The sequence below is a fragment of the Coregonus clupeaformis genome, chromosome 1 (genome assembly GCF_020615455.1).
Source record: "Coregonus clupeaformis isolate EN_2021a chromosome 1, ASM2061545v1, whole genome shotgun sequence".
Taxonomy (NCBI): Eukaryota; Metazoa; Chordata; class Actinopteri; order Salmoniformes; family Salmonidae; genus Coregonus; species Coregonus clupeaformis.
In genome coordinates, this window is record NC_059192.1 from 49,772,723 (window position 1) to 49,792,515 (window position 19,793).

A 19,793-nucleotide genomic window follows, 5' to 3' on the forward strand; every position below is an offset into this window, starting at 1 on the left:
TGTTTCTTGCTTTCTCAAGGGACTCCATTTACCTTCCTACACTTATTCATTGCGCTTTCGATAAAATATGAGCAATAAACTTCCCTGCTTCCTCCTGTTTTCTACTGCTGTTGCTTGGGTCCCCTCTGTCATGTTGAAAGAACAAATTATCTGTCGGCATTTATAAAATTGTACCTGAAACTAGGCTACATGTCTTTTTTTTTAAAATAAGGTATGACTTTACTAGCCTACTGGCATAACACTGTGGATGGAATAGAAACGTGGTTAGTGAATGTAAAAGGAACCGCAGAAGAGTTTTTAAATATGCCTCACCCCCTTTGAATCAGCTTTTGTTTTGTTAGAGAAAAACATGCACTACTTATTATTTTATCTCACTTTTTTTTTGCACAATTAATTTAATTAGTTTTGATCACTTTACACATTTATTTTGGGATAGATCCCTGTAAATGTCATTTGCCTAATGAAGCGCGAGTTATGGAGAAGGAACATATCGTTTCAAGCAGGAGCATTTCCCTCCACGTTCACTCTCCTCGATCACCTAATGTCTATGACCGGAACCCTGGTTCCTTGTTTTCTAAGAGGAAGAGTCCGATCCCAAGTTTCTCACTTGGGAGGTATCAGAATCAACGAATAGCAAGTTCTATGGTCTATACCAGGGGTGTCAAACGTACGGCCCGCGGGCCGGATCAGGCCCGCAAACGGGTTTAATCCGGCCCGGGAGATGATTTTGAAAAACATAAATAAAAAAATAAAAAAATAAAAAATTGTAAAGTATAAAAATGCGCTGCAATTTTTCAATTAAATAAACTGCTGTTCCAATTGCGTCCACTGGATGGCGCAATAGCAATTGTGTTAAGCAAGCAAACTGTTTATACCGGGGCAGAGCAAGTAGGTCAAGCACGTGCAGCCAATGAGCTACTTTGTTTTTCCCGCGATATTTATTAAGGCTTCTACTTTTAACATTATGTGCTTTGGCATCCTCATTGCCCCAATATGTCTCTGTCAAAAAAGAGAAAAGTGGACGCAGAGTGCAGAGTGTTCCAAGAAAAATGGTCGTCCTATTTAATCACGGAATTGAATGGGAAAGCATGATGTTTGGTGTGTTCAGAGCATGTTGCAGTGCTGAAAGAATATAACCTTCGTCGCCACTATGTGAGTCTTCATGCCGACAAATATGACAACTTTCAAGGACAGCGGAGATGAGAGAAGGTGAATGAACTGTTGGCGGGTCTGAAGAAACAGCAGTCTGTGTTTACTCACAGCCGAGACATCAGTGACGCTGCAGTGAAAGCTAGCTACCTCATTGCTAATGAAATCGCAGTGGCTTCAAAACCATTTAGTGAGGGTGAATTTGTAAAAACATGCATGATGAAGGCAGCGGAGATTGTGTGCCCTGAAAAGCGGCAGGCTTTTGCAAATATCAGCCTGACAAGAAACACTGTTGCAGACAGGATTTCCGATCTTTCAGTGGATTTGGACAGCCAGTTGAAGCAAAAAGTAAAGTCATTTATTGCGTTTTCGGTTGCAATTGATGAAAGCACGGACATTACAGATGTTGCACAACTGGCCATTTTTTCATCCGCGGAGTTGATGACACATTGACCGTCACCGAGGAGTTCGTGGAGTTGGTGCCGATGACAGATACAACGACAGCAGCTGATATTTTTACTGCACTCGTCGGCGCGCTGGACAGGGTCGGAGTGGACTGGTCCCGCGCTGTCAGCCTGGCTACAGATGGTGCGCCCTCAATGATCGGGAAAAAAGCAGGCGTTGTGACAAAGTTCAGAGAGAAAGTGCAATCTGCAAATGGAGGACGTGATTTTTTGACTTTTCACTGTATTTTGCACCAGGAGGCTTTGTGTTGCAAGTGGTCATCCAAACTGTTAATTTCATCCGATCCAGAAGCCTGAATCACTGTCAGTTTGACAGCCTTCTCAGAGAGAAAGACCACATCTATGGCCTGCCATACCACACTGAGGTAAGATGGTTAAGCCGAGGTGCTGTACTGAGGCGTTTCTTTGATTTACGAGAAGAAATTGAACAGTTCATGGAAGAAAAGGGCAAACCAGTGTTAGAATTTCATTCCGCAGAATGGATGCTGGACCTTGCATTTATGGTGGATGTTACAGAGCACCTGAATAACTTGAACAAACAGCTGCAAGGGCGCAACAAAGTTGTCACGCAGTATTATGACAGCATACGTTCTTTCAAGTTGAAGCTGTCATTGTGGGAGACGCAACTTGCCGGTGGTGATGCAGCTCACTTCCCCTGTCTGAAAAATGTGTGCGCGACCCAACATGTGGCAGACATGAAGCGGTTCAAAGATAAAATAACGGGACTGTTACGGGAGTTTGAGCAACGCTTTCAGATTTATGTTTATATGTTTTTATGTTGATGTGCTATTGTTTTTAATTGTTTTAATTTTATTTGTATATTTAACCTATTCTTGACTCTGTGGTTCTTGCACTTGTTTGGGGAACAGGATTTCATTATTTTTATCTACATTTCTGCCTGAGAAATGACACCCTGATATAGTTCTGTGATCTGTGATATACTTCTGTGAATCACTGAGGCGTTGTGTGTTTGTGTGTTCTTTGTCCTCAGAACTTTCAAATAACTTGAGGTGTTTTATGATTAATAGTGATGTTGTGCTTTTGGACACTGTCCTCAGGCTCCAGCTTTATGTTTATATGTTTTTATGTTGATGGGCTATTGTTTTTAATTGATTTTATTTTATTTGTATATTTAACCTATTCTTGACTCTGTGGTTCTTGCACTTGTTTGGGGAACAGGATTTCATTATTTTTATCTACATTTCTGCCTGAGAAATGACACCCTGATATAGTTCTGTGATCTGTGAAACAGTTCTGTTAATCACTGAGGCATTGTGTGTTTGTGTGTTCTTTGTCCTCAGAACTTTCAAATAACTTGAGGTGTTTTATGATTAATAGTGATGTTGTGCTTTTGGACACTGTCCTCAGGCTCCAGCTTTATGTTTATATGTTTTTATGTTGATGTGCTATTGTTTTTAATTGATTTTATTTTATTTGTATATTTAACCTATTCTTGACTCTGTGGTTCTTGCACTTGTTTGGGGAACAGGATTTCATTATTTTTATCTACATTTCTGCCTGAGAAATGACACCCTGATATAGTTATGTGATCTGTGAAACAGTTCTGTTAATCACTGAGGCATTGTGTGTTTGTGTGTTCTTTGTCCTCAGAACTTTCAAATAACTTGAGGTGTTTTATGATTAATAGTGATGTTGTGCTTTTGGACACTGTCCTCAGGCTCCAGCTTTATGTTTATATGTTTTTATGTTGATGTGCTATTGTTTTTAATTGATTTTATTTTATTTGTATATTTAACCTATTCTTGACTCTGTGGTTCTTGCACTTGTTTGGGGAACAGGATTTCATTATTTTTATCTACATTTCTGCCTGAGAAATGACACCCTGATATAGTTCTGTGATCTGTGAAACAGTTCTGTTAATCACTGAGGCATTGTGTGTTTGTGTGTTCTTTTTCTTTAGAATTTTCAAATAAACTTGACGTGTTTTCTGATTAATAGTGATGTTGTGCTTGTACTATTTTGGACACACTGTCCTCAGGCTCCAGCTTTATGTTGTATGTTGATCGTATTAAAACAAAGAAAACAATCTGAAGTTGTTGTTTTTAAGTTATATATATACCATGATTTTTCCGGTCCGGCCCACTTGGGAATAGATTTTCCTCCATGTGGCCCCTGAGCTAAAATGAGTTTGACACCCCTGGTCTATACAAATAACTTACATTCATTTGAACTGGTAGGTACCGGGTTTCCGACATGACGTGAACGTGGCGAAATTCCTACCTGTCACGTGCGCACCCCATACCAAACGCTGCCTAAAAACTATTTCCAGGTTGGGAAACGACATATTACAACTGGGAAGAAACGCTATCGATAGAGGAGCGGTAAAACAGTGAAAAGGGGGAAACCCTGTAACACTAGAGGTAAGAGTTATCAGGCCGCATTATTTCAGCTATCCGCAGCCCGCTAGCTAGCTACTGAGCGAGGCAGGCTCCGTTGTTGGCAAGCTAGTTAGTTGAGGCAGGCTTGCCATGTCAAAACGGGCCCCTGCTGATAATGAGGTAGTCTGTAGGTAAACTTGTTGTGTTGGAGTTAATCAGCGACATTGGCAGCCACAACTGTTCACAGTAAATATGAGGAAAACTTTCGTGTTTAAAAAGTAGAGCTGACTAACCTCCCAACTGATGCAATCAGATGTTTCAAGTTCAAAGTTAGCTAACGTTAACATGCTAGCTAACGGCAGCAGCAGCCAGCGTTTACATTTGCTCTACCGTCGTTAGCATTTGGAACTGCTAGCGAACTAGCTAGCTAACTGTCACTCAATCGCTTATGCAAATGATTCAAACGATGTTCGTAACTAGCTAACATTATTTAGATAGCTGGTTTAGCTAACAAAATACTTAACGGTCTACGTATGTGTTGATAGTCGATATTATTGTTCAACACGTGACTTGCTGAGGTGGCTAGCTACAGTAACCAGCTAGCTGGCTTTAATGTGGCGTCATTTCGCTAGCTACCTTCGCCTTGAAAAAGGGCCGTTCAAATAACTCATAGTTAAAATGAAAGTTTATGGAAATATATAGCTGTCTATAGTTGTCCATACACCAATGGCTTTATGTCTCTCCTCAACAAGGATAAATGTTAAATGCATCTCTCAACAACTAAGCCTTCATTGGCTGATTACAGTATTTGCCCATCCAGTATCTCACTCTGATTTGCATAGTCTTAATGGCTGACTCAAAATTACTTTACAGGTGCACAACTAACAACGTACAGCCAGCATAATCTCCCCCCTCTTTTATATGCAAAGTATCACCAGCGAAAGTATATTACAATGAGGTCTGACGAGGCCTAGTGGAGCTGAGACTAAGGCTGCATTTCCACAATGTCTCCATTGGTGCATCTCGATACAGTGTAGCTCAGTTGGTAGAGTATGGCGCTTGCAACGCCAGGGTTGTGGGTTTGATTCCCACGGGGGACCAGTATGAAAATGTATGCATTCACTACTGTAAGTCGCTCTGGATAAGAGCGTCTGCTAAATGACTCCAATGTAAATGTAAATATATTGATATTATTCATTCTTTATATTTTCCTTACAGTGATCATGGTAGGCGAACGCCGCAATGGGAACCTACTTGTCCAGCTGGGCACAAAGCTGCAGGCCTATCCAGAGGAGTTGATCAGGCAGCGGCGGACTCACGATGGCCAGACAGAGTACTTGATCCGCTGGTGCCTGCTGGCCATAGACAACGGTAGTGGCTCTGGTGGAGGGGGCAACGAGGCAGGAGGAGGTGGGGGAAGCAGTTCAGGGGTGGGTGGCTCCAGCGGCTCAACTTCAGGCGAGAGCAAGACGGAGAACATCCTGATGTGGATGTCAACGGAGGATGTCTACGCCAACTGCCCCACGCTACTGGGCAAACGCAAGGCAGACACCCAGCGGCCCCTCCAGGAGGAGGAGAGGCCCAGTGGAGAGTTCCCTACTAATGTCACCTTTGACGAGGTGGAGCTCTCAGACATGAAGGACGATGTTAAGAACTTGGTCACGAGGGCCCGCAAGCAGATGGCCAAGAAGAGCGACTTTGCCATCAGCATCACACACACCATCCACGTGCTTAGTGCCTACGCCAGCATCGGCTCACTGGTGGGCGTCTTCAAGGAGACTGGTGCCCTGGACCTGCTCATGGAGCTGCTCTGCAACAAGGAGCGACAAACCCGCCGAAGTGCTGGGAAGATGCTTCGGGCTCTGGCCTCTCATGACGCAGGTATGGGTTTTTTATAGTTTCATTCTTAGACTGTCCCAGTGTCAGCCATATAGGAAACGACAGAGTAGAGAGACTGAGGCTGTGATAAGTGGTTTTAACACATTTCCTACTGATCACCTTCTTTTCAAGATCACTGACTGGACAGAAAAAGCAGCCTTACTGGTAGGCTAGGCAGGGTTTCTGCCCTGTTGCTTTCACGTAGACTATCCTTTACTAGGGTCCTATAAAATCTGTAATTCAACTATATTAAAACATTTATTGAACTTAGTAGGAAATCAATTAAATGTATTGAACTTATTAGAACATTAATTAATTTGACCAACTTTCTGAAACAGCACAGGAATGTGTGTTGCACGTGTATGTCTACATTATGTAGCCTTTACCGATGATGCTAATGAGCACCTTCTGGTAAAGATGGAAAGGCTTTCTCAATTAAATGTTAACTACACTGAACAAAAATATATAAACGCAACATGTAAAGTGTTGGTCCCTTGTTTCATGAGCTGAAATAAAAGATCCCTGAAATGTTTTGGGTGCACAAATTTGTTTACATCTCTAAGTATTTCTCCTTTGCAAAATAATCCATCCACCTGACAGGTGTTGCATATTGAGAAGCGGATTACAGTATGATCATTACACAGGTGCACCTTGTGCTGGGGACAAAAGGCCACTCTAAAATGTGCAGTTTTGTCACACAACACAATGCCACAGATGTCTCAAGTTTTGCGAGAGCATGCAATTGGCATGCTGACTGCAGGAATGTCCACCAGAGCTGTTGCCAGATAATTTAATGTTAATTTCTCTACCATAAGCCGCCTCCATCATCATTTAAAAGAATTTGTCAGTATGTCCAACTGGCCTCACAACCGCAGACCATGTGTATGGCGTTGTGTGGGTGAGAGGTTTGCTGATGTCAACGTTGTGAACAGAGTGCCCCATGGTGGGGTTATGGTATGGGCAGGCATAAGCTACGAACTCAATTGCATTTTATCGATGGCAATTTGAATGCACAGAGATACCGTCTTCCGCTAGTAAAAGACTAATCAGATTCAATATTCAGGGGTCGCGTTAATGCAGGACTGCCTATCTTGCTGCGCTTTTGTAAATGCAGATCTAAAAGGCTGCTTATTGCAAATTCTGCTCGGCTTCAGTTAGGGTTCACTCGAAATCATGAATGTAGAAGGACTAATTTCATGCTTCAGTTGCAGTTCTCCACTTGGATGAAAATATATTTGCACTCTTCATTGGATCTCCAGACAGCACTCTGACTGTGTAGGCTACTTTTTTACAGTACCTTCCTCCTGTGTAGTTTTTCTCTGGTTGCAAGTTAAAATTAACTTCAAGCTAGATATTAGGAAATGTAGCTGGCTAAATTCTTTCTAATTATAAACATTAGAAATATGAATGCCATGCATTGTTTTTGGAAAAATACCTTGCTCTAATTTACTTGTGTGGCTGTTAGCTAAATAGCGTTGCACTTCTGCTGTCATCTGATAAATGATTTTCTGTCAAATGTGTTGCACTAATGTATTTTGTGTGAAGAAATACTAGTTGAATGCCCCTTATCAGTCTATTGAAGCCAAAAAACACTGACTGTCAATATGAAACGCCGGTGAAATGGTTTAAAAACATATATTTTTTTTTTTATGGTCTGCGTTTTTGAATAGGCATGTTTCTCAATGCTAATGAGACCCCTGGTATTTGTGGAATGGAGGGGACTAAGTTGCCGTAACTTCCGAGAACACAAACACTTCCATCTTACATAGCGTGCTAGTGAGGGACGGAGAGGGGGGGGGGGAAATATAGTAGGGCTGGCCCCAACAAAAAAAAAAATCTTGGTTGACAGTCGTCTGTTCTTTCGCACAATTGATAGGTCAACATTTTATTACCTATTTTTCCATATAGACACACCCTATGTTTTTAATAAAATCAACTATGTAAACTACTGCGCTTGTATGATGCTTTAAGCGTTATGATTAAAAATGAAGACACAAATTACTCAATGGGGAGCCAGAGATCAATATAGCCTAACCAGAAGAAAAAACCCTGTTCCTGACCCCTCGCCCGCTGCTGCTTGCCTTCTGTCGTTTAGTCTCCTGAAGTTGCCGGTAATAGGCTACACCAGCGGTCGACAACCTTTTCCATTTGGAGGGCCAATTTATCATACCATTTCTACTGATATCTGTGCCAGTTATGATTTTCATATTCACATTTTCATGGAACAGTTTCATTTTAATTTATAATAGTCTTCAGTACAGTAGAATATTTTTTCCAGAAAATCACATTGTAGGATTTTTAATGAATTTATTTGCAAATTATGGTGGAAAATAAGTATTTGGTCAATAACAAAAGTTTCTCAATACTTTGTTATATACCATTTGTTGGCAATGACACAGGTCAAACGTTTTCTGTAAGTTTTCACACACTGTTGCTGGTATTTTGGCCCATTCCTCCATGCAGATCTCCTCTAGAGCAGTGATGTTTTGGGGCTGTCGCTGGGCAACACACTTTCAACTCCCTCCAAAGATTTTCTATGGGGTTGAGATCTGGAGACTGGCTAGGCCACTCCAGGACCTTGAAATGCTTCTTACGAAGCCACTCCTTCGTTGCCCAGGCGGTGTGTTTGGGATCATTGTCATGCTGAAAGACCCAGCCACGTTTCATCTTCAATGCCCTTGCTGATGGAAGGAGGTTTTCACTCAAAATCTCACGATACATGGTCCCATTCATTCTTTCCTTTACACGGATCAGTCGTCCTGGTCCCTTTGCAGAAAAACAGCCCCAAAGCATGATGTTTCCACCCCCATGCTTCACAGTAGGTATGGTGTTCTTTGGATGCAACTCAGCATTCTTTGTCCTCCAAACACGACGAGTTGAGTTTTTACCAAAAAGTTCTATTTTGGTTTCATCTGACCATATGACATTCTCCCAATCCTCTTCTGGATCATCCAAATGCACTCTAGCAAACTTCAGACGGGCCTGGACATGTACTGGCTTAAGCAGGGGGACACGTCTTTGTTACTTTGGTCCCAGCTCTCTGCAGGTCATTCACTAGGTTCCCCCGTGTGGTTCTGGGATTTTTGCTCACCGTTCTTGTGATAATTTTGACCCCACGGGGTGAGCTCTTGCGTGGAGCCCCAGATCGAGGGAGATTATCAGTGGTCTTGTATGTCTTCCATTTCCTAATAATTGCTCCCACAGTTGATTTCTTCAAACCAAGCTGCTTACCTATTGCAGATTCAGTCTTCCCAGCCTGGTGCAGGTCTACAATTTTGTTTCTGGTGTCCTTTGACAGCTCTTTGGTCTTGGCCATAGTAGAGTTTGGAGTGTGACTGTTTGAGGTTGTGGACAGGTGTCTTTTATACTGATAACAAGTTCAAACCGGTGCCATTAATACAGGTAACGAGTGGAGGACAGAGGAGCCTCTTAAAGAAGAAGTTACAGGTCTGTGAGAGCCAGAAATCTTGCTTGTTTGTAGGTGACCAAATACTTATTTTCCACCATAATTTGCAAAAAAATTCATTAAAAATCCTACAATGTGATTTTCTGGATTTTTTCCCCCTCAATTTCTGTCATAGTTGACGTGTACCTATGATGAAAATTACAGGCCTCTCTCATCTTTAAGTGGGAGAACTTGCACAATTGGTGGCTGACTAAATACTTTTTTCCCCCCACTGTATACTTGGGGTCATTTTCTATTTGGAAGACCCATTTGCGACCAAGCTTCAACTTCCTGACTGTCTTGAGATTTTGCTTCAATTTATCCACATAATTTTCCTTCCTCATGCTGCCATCTATTTTGTGAAGTGCACCAGTCCCTCCTGCAGCAAAGCACCCCCACTGCATGAAGCTGCCACCCCCGTGCTTCACGGTTGGGATGGTGTTCTTCGGCTTGCAAGCATTCCCCTTTTTCCTCCAAACGTAACGAAGGTCATTATGGCCAAACAGTCTATTTCTGTTTCATCAGACCAGAGGACATTTCTCCAAAAAGTACGATCTTTGTCCCCATGTGCAGTTGCAAACCGTAGTCTGGCTTTTTTATGGCGGTTTGGAGCAGTGGCTTCTTCCTTGCTAAGCGGCCTTTCAGGTTATGTCGAAATAGGACTCGTTTTACTGTGGATATAGATACTTTTGTACCTGTTTCCTCCAGCATCTTCACAAGGTCCTTTTGTTGTTCTGGGATTGATTTGCACCAAAGTACGTTAATCTCTAGGAGACAGAACGCATCTCCTTCCTGAGCGGGAGAACGGCTGCGTGGTCCCGTGGTGTTTATACTTGCGTACTATTGTTTGTACAGATGAACGTGGTACCTTCAGGCGTTTGGAAATTGCTCCCAAGGATGAACCAGACTTGTGGAGGTCTACAATTTTTTTCTGAGGTCTTGGCTGATTTCTTTTGATTTTCCCATGATGTCAAGCAAAGAGGCACTGAATTTGAAGGTAGGCCTTGAAATACATCCACAGGTACACCTCCAATTGACTCATGATGTCAGTTAGCCTAGCAGAAGCTTCTAAAGCCATGACATCATTTTCTGGAATTTTCCAAGCTCTTTAAAGGCACAGTCAACTTAGTGTATTTAAACTTCTGACCCACTGGAATTGTGATACAGTGAAATAATCTGTCTGTAAACAATTGTTGGAAAAATAACTTGTCATGCACAAAATATATGTCCTAACCGACTTGCCAAAACTATAGTTTGTTAACAAGAAATTTGTAGAGTGGTTGAAAAATAAGTTTTAATGACTCCAACCTAGGTGTATTTAAACTTCCGACTTCAACTGTACATTCATATTATTAATTTTAGCTCTCTGTGTACATCCAAGGGTCAGCCGTGCTGCCCTGTTCTGAGTCAATTGCAACTTTCCTAAGTCATTTTTTTGTGGCACCTTACCACGCGACTGAACAGTAGTCCAGGTGTGACAAAACTAGGGCCATTAGGACCTGCCTGGTTGATAGTGCTGTTAAGAAGGTAGAGCAGCGCTCTATTATTAAATACTTCTCCCCATCTTAGCTACTGTTGTATCAATATGTTTTGACCATGACAGTTTACAATCCAGGGTAACTCCAAGCAGTTTAGTCACCTCAACTTGCTCAATTTCCACATTATTTATTACAGTATTTAGTTGAGGTTTAGTGAATGATTTGTCCCAAATACAATGCTTTTAGTTTTAGTCTTAAATAATTCTAACTTATTCCTTGCCACCCACTCTGAAACTAACTGCAACTCTTTAAGTGTTGCAGTCATTTCAGTCGCTGTAGTAGCTGACATGTATAGTGTTGAGTCATCCGCATACATGGACACTATTGCTTTACTCAAAGCCAGTGGCATGTCATTAGTAAAGATTGAAAAAAGTAATGGGCCTAGACAGCTGCCCTGGGGAATTCCTGATTCTATCTGGATTATGTTGGAGAGGCTTCCATTAAAGAACACCCTCTGTGTTCTGTTAGACATATAACTCTGTAGCCACAATATAGCAGGTGGAGTAAAGCCATAACACACGTTTTTCCAGCAGCAGACTATGGTCGATAATGTCAAAAGCTGCACTGAAGTCTAACACAACAGTCCCCATAATCTTTTTATCATCAATTTCTCTCAGCCAATCATCAGTCATTTGTGTAAGTGCTGTTCTTGTTGAATGTCCTTCTCTATTAGCATGCTGAGAGTTTGTCAATTTGTTTACTGTAAAATAGCATTGTATCTGGTCAAACACCCTTTTTTCCAAAACTTTACTAAGGGTTGGTAACAGGCTAATTGGTCGGCTATTTGAGCCAGTAAACGGGGCTTTACTATTTTTAGGTAGCGGAATGACTTTTGCTTCCCTCCAAGCCTGGGGGCACACACATTCTAGTAGGCTTAAATTGAAAATATGGCAAAGGAGTGGCAATATCGTCCGCTATTATCCTCAGTAATTTTCCATCCAAGTTGTCAGACCCTCATGGCTTGTCATTGTTGACAATACATTTTTCACCTCTTCCACACTCACTTTACGGAATTCAAAATTACAATGCTTGTCTTTCATATTTGGTCAGATATACTTGGATGTGTAGTGTCAGCAATTGTTTCTGGCATGTCATGCCTAAGTTTGCTAATCTTGCCAATGAAAAAATCATTGAAGTAGTTGGAAATATCAGTTGTGTTTGTGATGAATGAGCCATCTGATTCAATGAATGATGGAGCGGAGTTTGCCTCTTTTCCCAATTTTCATTAAAGGTGCTCCAAAGCTTTTTACTATCATTCTTTGTCATTTATCTTTGTTTCATGGTGTAGTTTCTTCTTTTTATTCAGTTTAGTCACATGATTTCTCAATTTGCAATATGTTTGCCAATCGGTTGTGCAGCCAGACTTATTTTTCATTCCTTTTGCCTCATCCCTCTCAACCATACAATTTTTCAATTCCTCATCAATCCACGGGGATTTCATTTTTTGGTGATTTTCTTAATGGGTGCGTGCTTATTAGTAACTGGAATAAGCAATTTCATAAATGTGTCAAGTGCAGTGTCTGTTTGCTCCTCATTACACACCACGGACCAACATATTCTTTACATCAACAACATAGGAATCACTACAAAACTTATTGTATGACCTCCCTTATACACAATATTAGGCCCAGCCTTTGAAACTTTGGTTTTCCAAGATATGGCTACTACATTGTGATCACTACATCCAATGGATTTTGATACTGCTTTCAAACAAATGTCTGCAGCATTAGTAAAGATATGATCAATACATGTTGATGATTTAATTCCTGTATTGTTTGTAACTACCCTGGTAGGTTGACTGATAACCTGAACCAGGTTGCAGGCACTAGTTACAGTTTGAAGCTTTCTCTTGAGTGGGCAGCCTGATGAAAGCCAGTCAAAATTTAAATCACCCAGGAAGTATACCTCTCTATTGAAATCACATTAATTTCACACATGTTATCCAGATACTGACTGTTAGCAGTTGGTCTATAGCAGCATCCCACCAGAATGGGCTTTAGGTGAGGCAGATAAACCTGTAGCCATATTACTTCAACAGTATTTAACATGAGATCCTCTCTAATCTTCACAGGAATGTGGTTCTGAATATAAACACCACCATTGGCATTTCTATCTTTTCTGTAAATGTTATAACCTTGTATTGCTACCACTGTATCATCAAAGGTATTATCTAAGTGAGTTTCAGAGAGAGTCATAATATGAATGTCATCTGTTACTAGCAAATTATTGATTTCATGAACCTCGTTTCATAAGCTACATATGTTAACGTGGGCTATTTTGAGCACTTTTCTTCTGGGATGCTTACTTGTTTTTATTGCTTTACTGGGAAGCTTAGCAGCAGTAGATGTGCTCATGTTCTTTATCTTAGTGCAGGGTGAGCTGTACACAGTGGACTTCCTCCTCGGGCACACCGGCTCAGTGCTAACAGTATAACTCTGGTTCTTAGGCACATGATTACTGCATACAATAGCTGTAGATCAGCAGAGGCATTCAGGGCAGTTAGAGGGACATAGTGTAGACATTACTGTGAATTGCTTACTTACAGTGCATTTATTTTTAATAAAAAAAGTAAAACAACAACAAAAAAGGGTTGAGAAAAAAAGAGCAGAAGAAAAATAACAGTAGGAAGGCTATATATAGGGGGGTACTGGTGCAGAGTCAATGTGCAGGGGCACCGGCTAGTTGAGGTAATTAACAGAGTAGCAGCAGCGTAAAAAGATGGGGTGGGGGAGCAAATAGTCCGGGTAGCCATGATTAGCTGTTCAGGAGTCTTATGGCTTGGGGGTAGAAGCTGTAGAGAAGCCTTTTGGACCTAAACTTGGCGCTCCGGTACCACTTGCAGTGCGGTAGCAGAGAGAACAGTCTATGACTAGGGTGGCAATTTTTAGGGCCTTTCTCTGATACCGCCTGGTATAGAGGTCCTGGATGGCAGGAAGCTTGGCCCCAGTGATGTACTGGGCCGTACGCACTACCCTCTGTAGTCAGGATGCTCTCGATGGTGCAGCTTTATAATTTTTTGAGGATCTGAGGACCCATGCCAAATCTTTTCAGTCTCCTGAGGGGGAATAGGCTTTGTCGTGCCCTCTTCACGACTGTCTTGGTGTGTTTGGACCATGATAGTTCGTTGGTGATGTGGACACCAAGGAACTTGAAGCTCTCAACCTGTTCCACTAAAGCCCCGTCGACGAGAATGGGGGCGTGCTCAGTCCTCTTTTTTTTCCTGTAGTCCACAATCATCTCCTTTGATTAAAACCCACATGGACTACGATATAATCGATTTCAATGTCCTCACTTAGTAGATTTGGGAGCAGCTTAGTAATGTCATTTACTCTACATTGTTTTTGCACCAGGAACGGTCACATTTCTTACCATAGAGCTGCTCAAAATCACAGCCGACGAGGAAATCCGCCCACTCCCACGCTTCACAGGATGCAGGCCTCCGACAGATGGAGAAGCCCAGCTCAATCCAGAACAGGGACGGAAGGTTGCCGACTTCGAAATCGTAGTAGGCACTGTGGACGCAGACACCCCCAGCGACGAAGGTGCAGGAAGATCAGGCTCCAGGATGGTGAAACTATTCGTTTTTTGTATCCGCTCCGGGCCTCTCGTTGGAAGTGTAGACTGCTTTGTGGGAGATCATTGTCTTCGGCTTCCACGGCATGTGACATGCAACCATCGTTGATTGCCTTTCTCCTCATGCTGTGCTCCTTCGACAGCGCAGTCAGATGGGGGAGCTCCGGGCAACACCCTGGCCAGTCGGATAACGACAAACGACAAGGCAGAGATTTATCCAACAAGCGCGAACGCAGTCCAGCCACCGGTGTAGAAAATGTAAACATTCCACTCTGCGTTTCCCCCCGTTTCTTACATAGACTGGCGACTTGCCGAGGATTATAGGCTTGAGGTGGCTTCCTTGATCACGCAAGTAAACCACTCAGAGTGATCCGGTTTGTCCCGAAACAAAGCGTAATAGATACAGCTCCTACAGCGCTGGAACCGTTTATTTAGTTCTCCGTTGCAAAACTCATATGGTACCAACTTCGTTAGCTTGATGGCTAGCAGCTTAGCGTCTCTGAAAACGATCAATATTTATACATTACTAGCTCAAACACTTCATCTGCAAAAATGACCAGATAATTATTGGATGATGGCGATTTCAGAACCAAAGTGTGGGGGATACAAAAATAGGCTGTGTGTTTTTCACAGGAGGCGAATGTAGCTTGTTTTTGTCTGCCAATCATCAGTGGCACTAGGCTCTGGCTGTGTGTGTGTGTGTAGCTTTGATTAGCCAACCCAGCTAACTAGCTTCTCTTCTTGGTTCGATGCAGTCAACACGAGTACTATGTAATCAGATTGGATGATAAATAACCTAGCAGCTAGAAATTACTAACTAGTACAAGTGGGCTTGGTTGCTGCCCTCTCTTCCTCCTCGTGCTACTCAGCCACAGTCACAAACACAGCACGGCCCCTCCCCCGCCTGGTGCTAGCTCAGTTTCCCTCTCCTTTGGTTCGTGCATTTAAAAGCTTCAGTTAATAACATAGTTTTTGCTATGTATTGTCTGCTGCGTCCCTCACTCGGATCGGAGTGGGTTTGGACTTGACAGGGTCTATACAGGGCTGGGTCTGGTTGTCCTCTGGTCCGTTCGGACTGGGTCTCCATGTTTAAAACATTTAATTTATTCAGGTAGGGTCCAGGGAGGAAAGCTTGTTGGACCTGAGAAGACCTCTAATCTTAGATATGTATTGGATCGTCTTGAAAGGGAAAGATGCACATCCCTAATAATAGGTCATTAGGTATGTGTGATATTAATAAAGGTTAAAATATATTTTTCTGTGAACGTCATTGACCTAAGTAATGGTGTTTCTGCACGACTCGTAGCCTTATTTGGCCAAGAGGGGCTTGAATTCTGGATTTAGCAATGCAGTTTTTCAACTGGTTAATCTTACCTTTGGCTCATGGCTTTAGTTTGCGTAGCATTTTCTATTGTCAATGACCGACCAATGCTTCCCATTTTTGATTTTGAAGGTGTGAGTCTTTGGGTAATGGTTAGCCTAACTATGGGCTGTCGTACTTGCCCTTTTGTCATGACATGAATACTCTGTAACTTGGAATTCTGTGCAACTAGTCCGGATGTGAACCCGGACCAGTTACACCTGTTTCTTATTAATTTGAATAAACTGAATGCGTGACATGGGCTAAGTCTGTAGCAGTTGACAGGTATGACAGTTGGCCAGTGACAATTCACTGATGCAATGACAATCTGTACAATCCAAAACACTGAAAGATTAGTGGTACTGGTAATGCCTTGTACCAGGTCCCACCAAGCATTTCTTTACCATGTTTTTTTTTGGAGAATTTCCCCAGTTGTAGAGCTGTTGAGTGTTTCTCATATGCGTCATGTAATCAATGAATGGTAAAAAAAGAAGGGCCTACTCAAGAGGCCACGTCAGACCACCTTGGTTGATTGGACTGTTTGTTTTAAGGTTTCTAAGCAACTGTTTGCTGGGGAGGAAATTGATAAAGGGAAAGAACGTTCATTGAATTGGTTTGTTGATTGTTATCGTAGGCTACTTTTTATTTTATTAAGCCACTCACAATTGACCTTAAAAAAAAAAATATATATATATATATAAAAATCTGCTCTACTGTCTTGTGTAGAATAACACAATTATAGTGTACTATTGCCTCTCGGTTGCTGTACTTTTTGAAATCCCACTCCTTGGGCCATGAGGGTCACAAACCTTGTGTACTCTTAGGGGAGTCACATCTATCAGGAAGGGCTGAGACCTTTTGACATGGCGCTAAGGGCAGCTCTGCATTCCTGTCTTGTTTGTTTGTTAGTTTGTTTTCATATCGGAGTTTGTTGAGGAAATGCTTGAATGCAAAGGACATCTCTTCTTACCCCGGCTGTGTTTACAAGTTTGCTGTATTCAGAGGTGAATTGGAGCTGGTATGTTTGTAAAGGTGTTAGCTTTGTCAGACACTTTTCTGCACTTAAAAACACATTTGTACATGTTAACATGGGATCCTTGTTTTTTTTCTTCATTTTGTGACACCTCTAAGTACTATTACCATGCCATGATTTTAGAGTAGGGATGTGCATCTTTCCATTTCAAGACGATTTGATACGTATCTGGGCTACGATACTGGAACGATTTTAGTTTGAAACAATTCTGTTTGATTAGAGAACGATTCTATGCTATTCGATACGATGCACAAACATTTGTTGTATAAACTCTTATTTTCCCTTCTAAATGTAAAATCTGCTGCTGATGGAGCTCATGAGCTGACTTCTGTGTGTAAATTATGTACAGTGCATTCCGAAAGTATTCAGACCCCCTCCCCCTTTCCACATTTTGTGACGTTACAGCCTTATTCTAAAATTGATTTAATATTTTTTTTCTTCAAATGTATAAAATAAAAACATCACTTAAGTATTCAGACCCTTTACTCTGTATTTTGTTGAAGCAGCGATTACAGCCTTGAGTCTTCTTGGGTATGACGCTACAAGCTCGGCACATGTATTTGGGGAGTTTCTCCCATTCTTCTCTGCAGATCCTCTCAAGCTCTGTCAGGTTGGATGGGGAATGTCGCAGCACAGCTATTTAAAAAAAGGTCTCTCCAGAGATGTTAGATCGGGTTCAAGTCCGGGCTCTGGCTGGGCCACTCAAGGACATTCAGAGACTTGTCCCGAAGCCACTCCTGCGTTGTCTTGGCTGTGTGCTTAGGGTTGTTGTCCTGTTGGAAGGTGAACCTTCGCCCCAGACTGAGGTCCTGAGTACTCTGGAGCAGGTTTTCGTGAAGGATCTCTCTGTACTTTAAGCCGTTCATCTTTCCCTCGATCCTGACTAGTCTCCCAGTCCCTGCCGCTGAAAAACATCCCCACAGCATGATGCTGCCACCACCATGCTTCACTGTAGGGATGGTGCCAGGTTTCCTCCAGACGTGACGCTTGGCATTCAGGCCAAAGAGTTCAATCTTGGTTTGATCAGACTAGAGAATCTTGTTTCATGGTCAGAGTCATTTAGGTTCCTTTTGGCAAACTCCAAGCGGGCTGTCATGTGCCTTTTTACTGAGGTGTGGCAACTCTACCATAAAGGCCTGATTAGCGGAGTGCTGCAGAGATGGTTGTCCTTCTGGAAGGTTCTCCCATCTCCACAAAGGAACTCTGGAGCTCTGTCAGAGTGACCATCGGGTTCTTGGTCACCTCCCTGACCAAGGCCCTTCTCCCCCGATTGCTCAGCATGGCCGGGCAGCCAGCTCTAGGAAGAGTCTTGGTGGTTCCGAACTTCTTCCATTTAAGAATGATTGAGGCCACTGTGTTCTTGGAGACCTTCAATGCTGCAGAAATGTTTTGGTTCACTTCCCCAGATCTGTGCCTCGACACAATCCTGTCGTCTTGGAGCTCTACGGACAATTCCGTCGACCTTATGGCTTGGTTTTTGATCTGACATGCACTGTCAACTGTGGGATGTTATATAGTCAGGTGTGCGCCTTTCCAAATCATGTCCAATCAATTGAATTGACCGCAGGTGGACTCCAATCAAGTTGTAGAAAGATCTCAAGGATGATCAATGGAAACAGGATGCACCTGAGCTCAATTTCGAGTCTCCTAGCAAAGGGTCTGAATACTTATGTAAATATAAGGTATGTTTTTTTTTTTTTAAATACATTTTCTAAATTTTCTAAACCTGTTTTCGCTTTGCCATTATTGGTTATTATGTGTAGATTGTGTGTGTGTGTGTGGGGGGGGACAATTTAATCAATTTTAGAATGAGGCTGTAACGTAACAAAATGTGACACTGGGAGAGGAATTCTCCTTTCAACAGGACAATAACCTACAACACAAAGCCAAATCTACACTGGAGTTTGCTTACTAAGAAGACCATGAATGTTCCTGGAGTGGCCAATAAGCTTGGCCGGTATACCGGGGTATTTCGAAAAAGCCACAGGATGGTTTTACAATACCGTCAACTATTTCTATGAAGTTTTTCAAGAGATTTGAATAATTTGTAGCAACTTTTTAAGTTAATACCTGAAGTCAACTTGTGCAATACATTAGGAGATAAAGCATATTCTGTTCTTAATTTCACCGGTCACATTATGAAGCTTACCATAGTTCCCCAGAACAGTTCAGCCAATCACGTGTTTGTAAATAGCACAACGGGAGAAAGCGAGCTGGTGCGTCCATAGCGTTCTATATCTATCGGCAAGTCTCTGTTACACTTGTATGCAATTTCCTACTAAATGTTTGCCATCAGATACGGTATCTTTTAATGGCTTTCTGCCAGAAGTCAAAGAGCTCTGGATGAGTTCTGTACAGCTGCCATTTCTTCCTTGTGCTTCCTACTAGTGTCCCCCCCCCCTAGTGGCCAAATTAGTTGCCTTAAATCTGCTTGAATATCTATGGCAAGATTTGAAAATTGGTGTCTAGCCATGATCCAACACCTAGACAGAGCTTGAAGAATTTTGAAAAGAATAATGGGGAAATATTGCCCAACACCAGTGTGCAAAGCTCTTATGAGACTTACCCAAGAAGACACAACTGTAAATTGCTGCCAAAGGTGTTTCTAACATGTATTGACTCAGGGGTGAATACTTATCTAATCAATGTATGTTTTTATTTTTCATTAATCTAAAAAAAGGTAAAATTTTTCTTCCACTTTGACAGAGTATTTATGTAGGTTGATTACAAAAATGACAAGTCCATTTTATTCCCACTTTGTAACACAAAATTAGGAAATCCATGGAGGGTGTTGACTTTCTATAGGCAGGAGTGGCTTCGGGACAAGTCTCTGAATGTCCTTGAGTGGCCCAGCCAGAGCCCGGACTTGTACCCGATCGAACATCTCTGGAGAGACCTTTTTTTAAATAGCTGTGCAGCGACGCTCCCCATCCAACTTGACAGAGCTTGAGAGGATCTGCAGAGAAGAATGGCAGAAACACCCCAAATACAGGTGTACCAAGCTTGTAGCGTCA

At 42.1% G+C, this 19,793-nt stretch overlaps 1 protein-coding gene across 4 annotated transcripts in view; it reads left to right on the forward strand.

The window, feature by feature from the left end:
• The first annotated feature begins 3,848 nt into the window (after window positions 1-3,848).
• Window positions 3,849-19,793, forward strand: part of LOC121569599 (cullin-9) — a 48,716-nt gene continuing 32,771 nt past the window's right edge. For all 4 annotated transcript variants that reach the window (XM_041880692.2, XM_041880699.2, XM_041880708.2 and 1 more), the window contains exons 1-2: window positions 3,849-3,994; window positions 5,171-5,833. In XM_041880692.2, the coding sequence (XP_041736626.2) occupies window positions 5,176-5,833 (658 nt within the window). In that variant the 5' untranslated portion in view covers window positions 3,849-3,994; window positions 5,171-5,175. The remainder of the gene's footprint in view (window positions 3,995-5,170; window positions 5,834-19,793) is intronic.